Raw genomic sequence first — 16,380 nt, 5'->3', positions numbered from 1 at the left:
AAATGAATGATGATGAGTGCGACGAAGCGTCCATTCGTGCATGCATCCAATCAATCGCGTTCGAGAATGCAGACAGCGCGCGGGTAACACCGACGAGACGCGAGAGCAAGCGCCTTCAACACGACCGCCACTCCGCTTCGTCCATGCCCCACCGACGATTCGCCCGCGACTATTCAGGGGACTGAGGCACTCGTTCTCCGCGCACTCAGGCAAAGCGCGCGCAGCAGCCAATCGGAAAGTAGCGGCAGAGAAACGCCATCTAGGAAATGAGACGAGAAATGGTCATCCATTTCTTTTGCCTTCTTTTCTTTCTCGTCTCTTCTCTCGGTTACGTGCGACAAGGTTAGGCTAAGAGGAGCTTCGCCCCTAAAATAAATCAATACGACACAGAAAGTTAACAATAGAGATTAGCTAGTAAACTGTTTGTTTTCGTTGAGGTAATTACGCACAGCCACGCAGATCTTCGCATTGAAGAAACCAGAAACACTGGCTCCAAAAGACAAAATAAGAGGCACAGACAGCACGCAGACGTGCCTTCGTGACAATTTCGATGCTTGGCCCTATTAACGGATTGATTGATTGATATGTGGGGTTTAACGTTCCAAAACCACCATATGATTACGAGAGACGCCGTAGTGGAGGGCTCCGGAAATTTCGACCACCTGGGGTTCTTTAACGTGCACCCAAATCTGAGCTCACATGCCTACAACACTTCCACCACCACCGGAAATGCAGCCGCCGCAGCCGGGATTCGATCCCGCGACCTGCGGGTCAGCAGCCAAGTACCTTAGCCACTAGACCACCGCGGCGGGGCTGGTCTTATTAACGGAAGCATATTCTGGGGTTTAGATGATGTTTAGAATGACTGAAACTAAACTACACTGGATCTAAACTGAATGGCTGATATTTAAACCGAAATCTTATTTTGCCATAAGGTTACGAGCTGGGCTGGTTGGCGACTGATCATAATATCGTAAGGTGAAGCAGCGCAGTTTGAACGGGGATATAGGGGACAAAAAAAAAGACACAACACTCGCTAAAGTGATGATGAAACGGACCCTTCAAAAACTAAATATTAACTCTTTTTTATGCGAAGCATATTATGCTCGAGTCCAATCTGGAGTGCGTGCGGCGTGACCACCATTAGTGCGCATGCGCGTCCCCTCCCCTTTCTCCTTAGGCACCTCTCTCCGCGGCGCGTCCCCTCTCCTCTCCTACGCTCCGCCCTCGCCCCACAACGCCGACGTAGGCAGTGTCTGCTAGAGAGTTTCTTGATTGAAAAAACCACCAGCTCACCCTGCACAATTAACCATTCACTGGCCACCTCTTATATATAGGAACTGAATCTCGACTTCCAAGTTAGTGCCGGTGGGACATTTCTCATGTGCGTTTCTCATGAACAATAAAAAATCGCAGCGTGCGCGTTAACTAAAAGCGGACTGCAGGCCTCTATGTCCAATCGGAGTCTTTTCGCTTTCATCGTCGATGTGTAGGCCCCAAAATAGCTTTCACCGATACTTATCAATTGCGTGACCGAGTTCAACAAAAAGATAGCCATCGGTTTTCTTTGTACACTATATTACAGGCAGGCGCACAAGATGTGTTAAGTAGTGTCCAGAGAGCCACATAGCTCACAATTCGGACTGTCAGCATGGCCGATAAGGTATGGTAGTGACAAGTGAACACCATACCTAGGCATAATCTGTGCAGCAACCTCGAACTGCATTTTCTCGTCGGTGCCGTTGTTACGTAGAACCATAGCGAAATATATTGAAATTGTTCATTTAGAAATTTAGCTCTCCGACGCTTATTCCAGTGTTGAGCTTTGTTGGTGTAATTGATAGTGTGAATGAGGATGAAAGATAGAACGCGCAACACTCGAGAACTGGCAGTTGCTGTGCCAATATGCAACGAATTTTACATTGCTATCACTGCGGAAAGCCAAAACTTCAAAGTTGGCACTGCCCTAACATGAAGCTGCACAAAGAACTCATGTTAGGCAGTATCGTAATCATCAGTTGTTTCTTTTTTTTAAGTCTTCTTCTAATGAGCTACTGTACATATTGTGCATACCGTAGTCCAAGCGGACTTTGTATTCAGGCAAGACAAGTCGCAGAAATTTGTGCAAAATTTTCAAATATATATTTACTCTCCCACTCCTACGTACAATGTATGGTTCTCACATATTTACAACAAATGCGTCAAAAACAGTAGTTCCGCCAGCACGCTTGTGTACAAGAGGGCCCCTTTTTTCACTACAAACAGTCCTAAATTAAGGAAACAAAAAAGGAGCAAGAAAATGTTTACTCACTCTGATCTTTATACATACAACATGCCACGCACGCGCACTGAAAGACAAAACAGGTAACTCAGTGTACTTGTCACTGTTTTGCGTGTCCTCACCACACATTGTCGTCGACCCCAACAACTCGTTACTTTATTGCGTGAGAGAGAAGGAAAAGGAAGCAGACGACTTCGGCATTTGCAAAACTGTACAAATCGAGGCAGGCCTGCGCCTGCTTTCTTGGAGACTGCAAGCCGCACTCGAAGCCGACAAAAGCTGAAGCTAGATCCAAGACGGGTGGCTGAAGGGCCGACGCAGCTGCGTGCTGCTGGCTTGAACGCTCGTTCCCAGCGGCGCAAACACACTAGACTGTGCGCACCAGACATCTGGAAATGGGGAGGCAGAATACACAAGATGACGTTTCAGCACTCTATCATTCTAAAACTTTGTGGTGTTGCGATGAGCGGTAAACGTTAGTGATAGTGAATGCTGAAGACATTTTGGCGCTGCTCACTAGACGTTGAAGGATTGGAGTGGGTCAATTTGTTTGCTTAATACCCTGCAAAAAAAAGTTGCAAGAACAAGAAAGTTTTTGAGAAAGCTACATTCCTCTTTTTTTCTTCTAATGAAGCCTTTGATGAATGTTTCAGCCTGTAGTAGTTTAACGAGACATGTTGTAGGGCTAGTTGGTTCGTACCAGTCAAAAGGCAATAACGCAACACAAACTAGACATACAGGAAAGAATGGTCGTTTCTGCGCCTGTTTTTTTTTTTCTTTTGCCTTGCAATGCACCTTTCGCACTGTAGTAGCTCTTGTAACCTACGAGGTGACCTGCTAGATTTTACATGCAATTCCCTAAAGAGCGGAAATTTCCTTTTGCTGCAAAACCCTAACCCCATAAGCTTTTGTTGTCAGGCGTACCCTGCTAAGAGAATATTCATGATGTGCCTCAACTTTTGACGCAGTCATGAACCCAGGCAGCAACATCACGTGCCCTTGGGTTGTTCTTGCCAGGCAGACTTCAGAATTACAGGATAATAGTGCTCATAAATAAGAAATCGCCGTCTCAAAACCTTCGGCCCAACATTTGGCAACTGTCACACAATTTCTACAGGCTTCCAAATGATATCCTGATGTCATGGTCCAATAAGTGGAGCTAGTGTCAGCAGATGAGCACTTTGCTGACCTTTGCATTGACACATAGTGTCGTTACACAACTAGTGTCGGCACTGGTTTCTCATTCTAACAATGCGGTAAAGCCGAGTGATTGCACGGGACAGTGCCACATGATTGCCACATTCTTTTCTAACCTTACAACCTACACACACATAAAACACAATAAAAGTTCACCACAGAGCTGCTGCACTAGAGTACAAAGAAACTAGATACAGTACAAAAAATAACAAAGAAATAACATGTTAGCACACGTGAACAAGTCCAGACACACAACATATACATACAAAAAGTAAACAAGGTAGACTAGTACAACTGCCTTGCTGTTTGTGCAAATTGAACTCGTGACAATAATGTTGAATACGACAAACTTTAATGTGCTAGCAAAGTGATTGCAAGGCCTGTTAGCTATCACAATAAACTAGGAGGTATGTTGTCCTTTTTTTAAATTTAGGAGTGGGTGTGACACTGGTGTGACACTGGTGCAACACTGGTGCAACACTGGTGCACACCTCTAACCCCTGCACGCTGTCTGGTGGTTACGGTGCACTCGGACATTGGAATTTCGAAGGATCAAGTTTAAACAGTGTTCTACCAGTCACCCTCGGTTCACATTTCGTCCTGAAGTGATAGCACATTACTTTGAAGTGGTGCCCTACGGTACAAACCAATATCTTACTTCCGAGAGGCAATACTACACAACTACGCCGCACAACACTGTCAATAGCATTCTTAGGTTCTTCAAAGAAATAGAAAAACTACACTGCCCTTGTAAGCAATGAAGGTTGCTTGAATTTTGAGTACAAAGCCAGCTGAATGTGCGCAGAAAAAGATTAATTACTATCACAAGGAATGGAATGTACCAAACTACTTTGATTGCCAATAATTATTAAACTTGGCTGACATATTGCTATGCAGTTTAAGCAAAAGCTCTGACACAAGGCTATGTCTCGTTTTTTTTTCTTCAAGTATACTTAAGAAGCAGAAATAGTTCTCATTAGGCAAGTACGGAACCAATTCAATTGAGATCAGCTGCACTCACAGAGCCAACCTAAACCATTCAAAATACTTTTGAAATATATATTGAAATTTATTATTGTTTCCTGTGGCCCATGCTGTTCCCCTCAGAGCTCAAAGCTGAAATGTCTATTCACAATGCCTTAATGAAAAACTTTGCATAAAACCTATACTATCTGATCAGATATACTTGGAGAAATTTTCTGCGCTTTCACAACTCTCGTAGAGGGGATGAAATGTCGGCAAAAAGTGCCACTACCAAAATGAACAGAAGCTTGGCAAAACTTTGAAAACGACTTCGTAGAAGTTCTAATACAACCACCACAACCCTTTCTTCCAAACTAGCTTTTAAACGTCCCACTCTCCCATGGCCCCCCTCTCAAGGACATAGCTTCGCTTTATTCTGATAAGAACACTGTAGTGAACGATATTAAAGACCGAATTCTATCATTCTGTAGTGGCTAGGCGGAGAATGGTCTCAATCTACGTCTAGCCCACTTTGAATGAAGAGTAAAGAATGCTTTCACTAAGCACACTATAAAACGGCCGACAGCATCAACCGTGAAGCACGGTGGGAATTCGCATTTTCAGACATGTGGTCTCATTTGTGCAGGGACATCTCCGACTTTGGCATTCACATTCAGTTCCCCACACAACTCACTCAAACAAGCTTTGTTACAAGAAAATGTGAAAATTGACCACTAAAACATGTCCTTCAGTTACCAGTGTGTAACAAATAAGCTTCAAATGAACTAACATCACAGGGTGCCGAATATATACTTATGCCGAACTTAAGTAAGGTTAGTTTTCGAGGCGACTGTAACAGCAGAGCTCCACCAATGACACAATCGCAACACAAGTCAACCACGCGTCAAATACACAAAGCAACTCGCTACCAAAACATCACAGCACTAATGCCAATAATACTGATTGTTGGCCTAGTTGGTATTTACTTAATGGCCGCAAAGTAACACCCTGCAATTTTTAGATCTCCGCTTAACTTTCCATGACGGGCAAACGTGTTGGCAATATTTTCCTCGCGCCAAGAAAGGTGTAATGCCGTATGACTCTTGCCAATCGAAAATAGTTAAGCGTGGTATAGCTACGCTCTGCCTGGGATCTACTCTCGAGAAATCGTGCACGCACATGACGCAGGCATCATTCGGAAACCAGATCCAGCGTCTTTTAGCTGCGAATTTCCCTGACTCGCTATTGACAGCTGTCTCCGAAGCGCTTTTGCGGAAAGCTAAGGGTGATGTTACTAGAGCTGCCACGGGGGAACAAAGAACCGAAACCGTAAGACCTGCAGTGATTCCTTATGTTCATAAGGTCTCCCACAACCTGAAAAAGGTAGCAGGCCGGTATGGGGTACCTGTCGCCTTCTCTGCGCCCATAAAGCTGGCTCAGCTGTGCCCGAGAACTGCTCGGGAGGTGGAGGCGAGCCGTCAAGGGTGCGGCAAAAAACACGCCACGATGTACGGGAGATGTGCAAAAGGCGTTGTTTATGAGATTCCCTTTTCGTGTGGCAACTCGTACATCGGGATTACCGGGCGCTGCATCAATGAACGAGTTAGGGAGCACGAATTAAATTTAATGAACGATGGCTTGGCGCATTTGCCTATGCACTGTAAAGCCTGTGGGTGTGTACCACGTTTTAATGAGTTTAAGATTCTGGGTAGAAGCAGGTACAAAACTGCGCGTGAGCTGATGGAAGCCTATTACATTAAAAAGAAAGGTGAAAGGTGTATCAGCGAACCGTCGGTGACGTTGTATGCTTCGGAGACAAGATTGTTTGATTGTTGGATAGCGTAAGGCTGTATGAAGACTGCGCATGTCTATATTTTCGTACTTAAGTCTGGGTCTGCACCTAGTCTGCTTTAGTTGGAAGTGCCGCCTGTGCTTGTCGTTTGAGTGTTCCTTTTCTTGTGTGTGTCTCTTTTGCGGCCAAATCATGCCATTAACTAATGCCAATAAGTGGCACAACGTAAAACAGGCTGCGTTCAAAGGCCGACAAAAATAAAACAGCTTATGGCTCTAGGCCAGCTGTAGCCATCTTCGTACCCGCTGTGTTGTTTGTACTGATGCAACCTTCTAAACAAGGAACAGTGCCAGAAATACGACACGAATGCTTCGCTTGTACATTTCAAACTACTACATATTGTCTGAGCACTACGACAGCCTCAAAACACGATTACAGCACACATATCACATGCACTCTAACTGTTTCCCCTAGTTAGCGAGTTCCAGTACAGCATACGTTGCATTTGTGAGAATGCCACGCTTTGCATGAAGTGCGAGCACAACATTTCTGCTCATTCGTGGCATTCTGGCATATGCCAATGCTGTTGCAGAGACGATGTACGCTGCACTGAAAAACTCGCTGTTAACATACCGCATATTTTCACTTCAGTGCGCGTTATGCAGATTACAAATTTATATTAAAAAAAAAAAGCATATCTTCTTAAACTGAAAAACTGAAAAAACTGAAAAAAGCAACTGAAACGCAAGAAGTTCACTAAATCTCCGATAAAGGCAGTTTCTAGTCTGCTAGTTAGTAATAATAAAAAGAAAACTTCGACCGTTCAAAAGTGAGAAAGGTCTAAACTTCTACTGGACTTCCGCCAACTGTAAACGAAGTTCTTATAATAAAGGGATGCAACTGGGTAAGAAAACCAACAGTTGCGTGTCCGCGCTTGCTCAGTTTCCTTCCCAACAGTGTCGTGCAAAAGCACACAGCTTGAGCAGATTGATTAGGCACTAACACGCAAAAAAAGGGTTAACACATACACCATGAGGCTACACATTTCTTTACACAAATCCAAGCTCTCTCGTTGACATGCCCCAACGGGGCTACACCACATCGCAAGTACGCAGCCACTGCTCCAACGGTATCTAAACTAAGTGCACCGACAGGTGCGACAGACAGCGACAGGTGCGACAGACAGCAATAGGTGCATTGGCACAGTTCCGTTTCAGCAAACCGCTCAACAAACCTAGCACTTAGGCACAAACTGCCTCCCAACGAACGAACGGCATCACTTTTTCAATCACTACCACTCTACATACAAAATCTGCTTTCAGAGGTTACAATTGTACACAAAGATTTCGTGCAGTTATTAGTGAGTTTGAGCAATGCACACGTTGCATCCACGCATCGTTTCCATGAGGCGCATGTGCAGAACCTTTGATCGTGCACGGTACGTGAAATGTAGCGTTCTCCCATGCGGAACAGTATTATGCATGCAACGTCTGCAGTACAGAAACTTGCCAGAATCTTTCTTCCCGGCCGTGCAATCATGGGTAGTGGCAGTTACTTTTTCATGGTCATTGCCTTGTAACTCCCGGCCAAAACCGATTTCACCTCATTATGAACAGGCTAGTAATGCGGCTTTCGCTGCAACTTCCATAATTGTCGGAACTGGCGTTCATGACCAGGTGCAAGCCCACCCGCGATGAGGGTTTGGCATATTACAGCTAACAAAACTGGTCCGCTGTCTGGCTAGAGGTCTAAAGTTGGCTACAACTTCGACGATTCATCGCCGAGAGACGACACACACAAGGAGACTAGGCGTTTCGAACAATGATAAACTGTGCGTTTGTACAGAATGATAAAAAAATTCAAGGCTACTTTGTACAGGCCGTACACCCCATCACAGCCAAACACCTCTCCACAGCAACGACATGTGACAAACAATACAACTGGGTGCACAAAATGTTTGCGAGGCATCTTCCCAAATGGTGAAACGCCATTTTGGCGTAAAAAAAGAATCTGAGCTAGTGACTCCTTTATCTACAGCCGGAAACAGGGCATCGCGCATTTTGTCACAGCAACGCCCGACACCTCGGATCTAAGTCTGCACCGGTGAACTAAGCGAAAAGGGAAGCTACAGTAGCAGAACGACCCCCCTTGTGCTACAATGCAAGAGACTAGCCTCGTAAGAGACTAGCCATGCATCTGTGCGATCCTCTGCCTCACAGCAGAGGATCGCACAGATGCATTGGCGAATCGGGTCTCCTCGTCCCTCTGACATCACCGCGAAAACAAACATTTCAGAAAAACAGTCCTATTTAAACAGGGTGCAGGTGAAGAAGCATGCGCATTATGGTTTTGCAAAGGGCAAAGTACACATGCCTGCGGGGTACACAAAAACAGTTCTATAGAGAGCTCAAATCAGGTCGACAGTGTCATAATGAAACTGAAGGTTACAAGAGCAAAAACATAATCGAAACCTCGGAAAATGGCTACATCTTGCAGGCGACAGAGCATACTAATATAATAATAAAAAAATTATTGAGTGCTTTTGGTTTCTACAATGACTCTGTACAAAATTTTGATGCCTCAGCACCAGTGTGATGAAAATTTGCGGCACAAAAGCTAGCACTAGGGAAAATATGTCGTAGACGATTCCTGTTAAAAAAAATTTTCGGTCAGATGGCTTGATTTACAAATAGAGTCTAAATGTTTGAATTGCCCGTCAGAAGGAGAAGTATAAATTAATAACAACCACGCACCATAAAGTGCCCGAGGCACAAAACTTCGGCCCCGGACACGTAAAAAACAAGTACCGGATGTCAACACGTGTCCCAAGTCTAACAGATCCACGAGGGTCGCCAAAGTGAACACTTTGGGACGTCTGGAAAAACTCGGGACGAACCACGCAAGTACGTGCCAAGAAAAGGAAACTCCTAGCAAGACATATCCTCTTGGGACTCGAAAAACTTCCGGGACAATCCTACTTGTACTGCGGTTGGCTCGCTGAGCCATTGCACCGTGAAAGCTTGTTAGTGGCGTCGCGTTATGTGCGATTTCTTGGCACCCAGCCACTGGAAATACAAGTTCCCCCTCGTTGCGTGAGACAACTTTCTTGCGCACGAAACAAGCAGCAATGCGGACTTGGCTCTCAACCCTTTTTACAGCCAGGACGTTCCACCGCTCGACAATTAAGAGGAAGCGTTAGCTCAGGGGAGGTTCCCACATGAATACACGGGAAAACAATTGCAGCTTGATAAAATTTATAAAATTGGAGATAAATTAACGAAACTATTTACTCCTAAGCTGAACTTTCTATTTATCCGAGTTGCTGAAGATTGCGAAAGCGTTTGAGAACACCAGCATCAAATCATTTCACGCAAGCTGCACACGCACATCAAGTTTTGTCCTTCTGAATACTCCGACAAAGCAGAGCTCAAGACTTGTTAATGGGCTTCCGTTTCTGGTTTTGACTTACTAACGTTTGTAAAAAAACAGAGGCCGTAAAAACGAATTCGATGTACCACAGTCAGTGAAGCACCAAGCTCTCGCCATCTCTATGAAATATGAAAATTTCCATCGACATGAGAAAGCAGTTGCCTACACAGGGCATTATCGACATGGACATTAGGCCACATAATTTTTTTTTCTTGATAATATTGATAGTGCGAAACTAACAGAGATCAAAAACATCAGCTTCTCACTACACGCTCTTTCTTGTTTCTGTCAAGACTCATTCACAGCCGTGATTAGCACCGGTTGTGCTACCAGTTAGACACAAAGTGGGATAATCATAAGATGAACAGGTGAAGTGCCATAGACTGGCTCGCCGTCGTTTCGATAGGAAGATAGGTTTTCCTATCGAAACGTCGGCCACCCAGTCTGAGGCATTTCACCTGTTTATCTTACGATTATCACACTACGTTGTTCCCATTGGTTGGCTCCCATCAAAATTTCATTTAGACACGAAGGGTCGCAAATGCCCACTTTGGTCGTAAGGCAACTGCTCTGGCTCAGCTACTCGCAGCTCGATTTTTCAGCCACGCAAGTGCCGTCGCAAAGCTTTGAACCAATCACGTGTGCCCGAAAAATACGTCGGCTTATTTTCCAAAACAATGGCAATGGAAGGAACATGCGAGCGAATGATAATTCTGAGCGACAATGGGCACAAGTTGCACGCAGGTGTGGACATCGGCTGCCTTGATTCTTCGTTTCAAAACGGCAGCGCGACCGATGCAAGTCGCAGGTGTGAATGGGACAGCACTGTTGTACTACCAAATCGTCAAAATGAAACTGTTCTTCATGCGTGCATTTAGACGGGAATACCAGATTTGGTACCACAGATAACGCCTCCTCTTAAATCTGTGCGAGGCTATTTTGGAACACAGACCACAGCATCCTAGAGGCGTGCTGCCGCAAACCGCCTTCTACGCAACTGAGGGCTACAGGCCGCCACTGTAGAATGAGATATAAACCAGTGGCAGTGTGAAGCTCAGAGGCCCGAGTGGTGCGACGGGCCGCTTCGTCCTCGTCAGACTGTGTGCACCACACCTTTGGCCTTGGACGTCGCGGCCAGAGTGAGGGTTGCCTCGAAGCCATCGTCGACAACTTCCGTGCCGAGGACGGTCGTCTCGTCCGAGGACGACCGGCACGTTGCAGTGTCCTCCGAGAAGTCACCATTGCAGTGCTCCGCCGTGCCGGACCCTTCCGAGAACGACGTCTCGCTGAAGCAGCATGGCTTCCGGCACTCGGTCGCTGGACTGTCGCCCATCTCGTCAACACTGGGCAGAAAAGAAAACGAAAGCGGAAGAGCAGATGACAACTCAACTCGCCTAACAAGAAAAAATAGTTTTACAGCTACAGTTAATTATAAGAAAGTTGCATCTGACCACAGAAATGTTTGTTCTGATATTTGTCATCTAAATAATAAATGAATTGACACCGTATTAGATCATACGTTCAAAAGATGTTCAGATTAATTACAAAAAGAACAGAAAAAAACAAGCTGTTTCTACCTAGTAGATGATAGGTGTGGCAAAAATGGAGCTCCATTATTGTCGTTTGAATCTGAAGTTTAGGCAAACAGTCCGAAAAATTGGAGGCCTAAAATGTTTAGCATCCACAATTTCAGGTGTTTTTATATATAACATCTACAAGGCAGATTTGGAACTACGGACAAGATTGTCTGCCACATCAGTTGTGCTTCCAAAGAGGAGGCAAGGCCGAGGAAATAGCATCTTTGCCTTTCATGTGTATAGTGTTGTTGGCAACACTTTAGTGGCACCACAATGAAACAACAATGAAACACCACCCCGCCAGCACTTGATCAATCCTCACTAAAAGAAACACTTTTGTGCAGCTATCAAGAACGTGCGTAGAAATCCTCTCCAACTTTTGCTGCAATTTCACTTAGGAATATTTGAGAAACATTAGAAAAAAAATATTTGACTAGCACTTCCTCTTCGATATTAGAATTTGCTTCGCACTCAAAATTTTGCTATTCGTGCAGCTCTAATAAACGAAAAGCAGAGTGTATGAACTTTTCATAAATACAAGCTTCATTAATGAGATGAATGTCATGCGAGCAATGCAAGTTGCCAAGTTCAGAATTTCAGGACATAATTGATCCGTGTTTGTAGGGCAAAGACATAACCAAAATTATGAGATGTAATAAGCGTACAGCCATCTTATAGACCTCTCTGAAAAACTTCAACTTTTGTCAAGAAAAATCTTACTGTAACCATTGCAGTGAAGGAAAGACGACGACGAAAGACGAGCCAGCAAGCAAGCACCAGCGTCAGTAGCAGCACCAGACTCGCGCTCGCGCTTGCCCAAATTTCGGCTACTTGACGCCCACTACTCTTCGACGATCTTAAGGTTTGCCGAGCTTCCCTGATGTCCAGCCTCAGTAAACCATGTTGCACCATAACAATTGGGTAAGTTATACAGCGAGGCAGTTACACAATGTAAGGCATAGCATAACGTTGCACGTCTTGCAGTAAACTCCTACTTTCCGCTTGGTTGCCTAGTCATACTCGCCTTTCCCAGTTTCTAGCGATTTCTATCCCGGCAGGCTGGTGCTGAAACATGAACTGAGACTGCACGAAGCAGAAAGCAAAGCTGATTGATGTTCGAGGCTGCTTCGCATCACTGTTGCTTTTAGAGAGAAAGCCAGGCAAAAAGCCAACGTCCTCTGACTTTCTGCCGCTCGCCAAATGGATAAAACCAGACGCAGCAAACACCCCGAAATGCTGACATCTGCGATCTTCCGAAGCATGTGCACTGCATCCGGTGGCGGCGGCTATTTTCACTTTCCGCTTGGACTATTGGGAAACGTCAGAGGGTGTTCGAAAATCAAGGCTACATGGGCAAAAAGCTGACTAAGTAAAGAAAAAAACTATACTTCTTTTGCTTCATGGTAGGTGGCACAGCGTGTCTGCGAATGTCAGGGAATGTCTCGAATGCGGCAATTCAAGCCATCGGTAGAAAGCTATCGATGCAATAAGGGTGCTGTAGGGAAAGGTGCCCGAACACACACACATCTATAGGCACACACATTTATAACGCACATTTATAGGCAATATAGAGAACAAAATGTTTAAACTAGTATAGAAAAAGATAACACTATAAATGTTATCGACACACGTGCATTTTACAAATGTGCATACATATACGAAAAGCCATATAATTAAACGGGGCCCCATAAACTACCTCAATAATAATTAAAGGAGGTTTTATGTCCAAAAACTACAATAACATTACGAGGAATGTCGTAGAAAAAATTTGAGCCCACTAGGGTTTTTTAACGCGTGCACTCAACTCCAAGTACACAATACTCTGGCATTTTCATTTCCAACGAAAACCCAAAACACATGGACGGGACTCGATCCCATGATGTTCGGGTCAGCCGTCCAGCACCACATCCCATCATGGATGGTTCAATGACCTACCTTGATGGAGGCGACGGAAGCGTGGTGGCGGAACCTTCTTTGGGCGGAAGCAAGAGCGGCACTTCAAAGTCCGTCGACGGGACCACCAGCGAGACCGCGGGAGCCCCGACCTCCGGCGAGGCAGACTGGTCCATTGCCGTCTCCTCGGAGCGCGGTTTCTTGCAGACACCGCTGGAACTGCCTTCAATGGGACTGCCGGAGCAGGGTCTCATCTTGGGAAACATATAATCAATCAATCAATCAATCAATCAATCAATCAATCAATCAATCAATCAACTTTACTTGAGTCCATTTAACAAACAGACAGAGGAGGAGCGAATGAAAGCTGTCTTCCGACAGCTTGACAAGCCTGCCACCCCCGTTTACGCGGGCTCACGGCAGCACAGCAACAGTTTGATTTACATATAACTGAAAAAATAAATAAATAAAAAGTCGGAAAGAAAAGTTACGCCATTGTAAAGAACGATACATCATTTGGAAACAGGGGCCTCAACTAGAAAAAACAAGCGCAAGAAAAATTATCATAAAATTATCCAAATAAAATAGAAACGAAAATATACCTATTAATAACCAATAGCATTTAAAAGTTTCAAGTGTAACTTGCCTGATGGACAACAGAACAGATCAAAATCAGTTAATGCGTAATGAATGAAAAGGAAAGGCAAGGCATGGCACACGCGTTGCATTGAAGAGTTTGAACGCACAGCTGGTACCATCCATGCCTCTCTTTTTCGCGTCGCATAATTGTTTTTGCGTTTCCAGACAAGCAATCTCTCTTAAGCACTCCAAGTTTTCTTTCATTTCAAATTTAAAATGGACATTTAGTCTATAACGATCCAGATGATGAATGGTGATAATGTGAGCACCAATGAACGTTTTGTGAGCATGAAAATATTTTGATGCTATTTCTAGAAATAATTTTCACTATCAAGGAGGGCGAAACAAAATTTTCAATACCCTTCTGCGTGGTTTTCAGTGTAGATATTGGAACCAGATAAAAAACGGTTCCAGAAATCGAAAATTTGATTTTAGAAAAATAATTTTTTTGCCATTTTTCTCGATATGATAGATGCATTTCCAAAAGATTATTAATTGTTTTCATTTTTGTTGGGATTGAACACCCCAAAACCACCACATGATTATGAAAGGCGCCGTAGTGGACAACTCGAGAAATTTCGGCCACCTGGAGTTTTTTAACATGCACCTAAACCTAAGCACACAAGCCTCAAGCATTTTCACCTTCATTGAAAAGGCGGCCGGGATGTGATCTCGCGGCCTGCTGGTCAGCAGCCAAGTGCCTTATTAAAGGGGCCCTGCTACACTTTTTGAGCATGGTCAGAAAACGTTGCCGATCTGTAGTAGAGGCTCCTGACAACACGCGAGCCAGATATAGCGCAGCATGCGGCCTGGAATTCACAATAAATTATCAAACTCAGCTAAAACTAGCTTTAGTTTCTCTCGACAAATCATGGAATAAGCCCAAAATTCACTCGTAGTAAGCCATCTACTATCAGCCATTGGCTGCTTTGAACATGGCAAGCACGGTCATTACAGAGATCGCCGCAGAAGGCCGTCACTTGTCCACGCGTGCGCGCACATTCGCACTCAAAAAGCCACGTCTTCAAAGAAAAAAAAAAAAAGAAAGAAAAAGTGCTCAAGGACACGAGGCACACGTGACGGTTTTTTTTTTTTTTGCCCCTCCCACCCCTCCCTGCTTAGCTTCCAGCACTTTTGTCGGGACGAGAAAAGAGAGAATGCGATTGCAACGTGTGACAAATTTTTGTAACTCTGCTCGTGCTGAACGGATTCTTAAAATTTTTACGGCGTTGAATTTGTGAGGCAATACCTTTTTCCAGTGACTTAATGCCATGGTTTTTAAAAAAGTGTTTCAGAGCCCCTTTAAATTGCTCGATCACCGTGGCAGTCAAAAGTTTATTGAAGTATTTCCCAATCATTCGATATGTATGTCCCCTTTTGTCCAGAATTCCTAACATCAAGCATTGGTACGAATAGGGCTTACACAGAGGCTGGAAATCACTATGGTTTCAACGCAAGCGATGCCCACATATGTAAGCAGATCCGTACGCAACGCAAGCGGACGCAGGACCCACCTGCACAGGAGACTGGCTGCCAGTGACCCTGGTTGACAGGTCTTCCAGAGGAATCTCCTCAGAGTGGTCCCGCGACCGGTGACCGAGCCGTGGAGACGACTCCCGCGACGTCGACCGGCCGCGAGAGACGGGGCTGCTCCCCGAACGCCTGGGGTCGTAATTGGTGCCAAGTGAACAACCAAAAGACGCCCATCTAGACAGCCCCACCACCACCTCAGAGGCACAGCGAGAACCGAATGACAGGGCGGCGTACCTTCGCTGCCGACCTTCGATGTCACCAGCGCTGCCCCGGTGCCCGGATCGCGCTGTGGCGAAGCCGGGCACCTTCGAGGACGTCGTGAACAGTGGCCTGTATGGCTGGTGGTGCGTAGGAGGACCCGCCGCGCCTGCGGTGCCTGCCCGACCGCGGAGCCCCGTGTCCTGTGAGAGACTTCGGTGCATCAGACCTGCAAGAATGAAAAAAATATCCGCATTTAATGTCAAATTATATCTTTTCTACGCCGACGATCCCCGGTACGGGAACGTCGTTGGAAGGTTCCATAGAGTGTGATCTCAAGAGACCGTTTCAGACTGTCTAGAAGGGTGTTTTACTGGTTCAGTGGCAAATGCTGCTGCTTTCGGCCTTCTATTTAAGGGGAGATGCTCCTCGAAAACACTTTTTCTTTAATATTATACCTAAAGTTATGAAACTTTGGTCATAGACTGAGTTTGTAACGCTGATTCCAAATATGTGCTTAGTTCTTATGTAGCTTTATTAGTTTTTGTGCGAGACACCTCTCAAGAGAAAAATATAGGGCTTTTTGTGCACATCTTTTTTAATAATAAATTTTTGTTTAGAGAAGCCTGCAATAGCTCATTTTGCTGGTTAGGTAAAGTAGTATGTTAGATACTACTTAAAATTTATTCAAATAATTTCTATATTTCTAAAAAAAATCAGGAATACCAAAGGTACATACCTTGTGTGCTGTGAGTCAACACTTTAATTGTTTTCAAAAAATGTACAAGAGATATTTAAAATGCATATAGATATCGACATTCTACACACTTTGAAGAGGCTGTGTGCAAAATTTCATCCAGATCTGACCATTTGAAGTT

At 44.8% G+C, this 16,380-nt stretch overlaps 1 protein-coding gene across 2 annotated transcripts in view; it reads right to left on the bottom strand.

The window, feature by feature from the left end:
• Positions 1 to 2,119: 2,119 nt before the first annotated feature.
• The window catches only part of ema (C-type lectin domain containing ema), a 79,547-nt gene continuing 65,286 nt past the window's right edge, over positions 2,120 to 16,380 (bottom strand). For both annotated transcript variants that reach the window (XM_037431125.2, XM_037431127.2), the window contains 5 exons: positions 15,539 to 15,731; positions 15,286 to 15,433; positions 13,175 to 13,386; positions 10,776 to 11,005; positions 2,120 to 2,670 (listed from right to left, as the gene is read on the bottom strand). In XM_037431125.2, the coding sequence (XP_037287022.2) occupies positions 2,567 to 2,670; positions 10,776 to 11,005; positions 13,175 to 13,386; positions 15,286 to 15,433; positions 15,539 to 15,731 (887 nt within the window). In that variant the 3' untranslated portion in view covers positions 2,120 to 2,566. The remainder of the gene's footprint in view (positions 2,671 to 10,775; positions 11,006 to 13,174; positions 13,387 to 15,285; positions 15,434 to 15,538; positions 15,732 to 16,380) is intronic.

Source organism: Rhipicephalus microplus, chromosome 7 (genome assembly GCF_043290135.1).
Source record: "Rhipicephalus microplus isolate Deutch F79 chromosome 7, USDA_Rmic, whole genome shotgun sequence".
Classification (NCBI taxonomy): Eukaryota; Metazoa; Arthropoda; class Arachnida; order Ixodida; family Ixodidae; genus Rhipicephalus; species Rhipicephalus microplus.
Note: the sequence above shows the minus strand (reverse complement) of the source record. Positions and strands in the feature narration are given on the sequence as shown.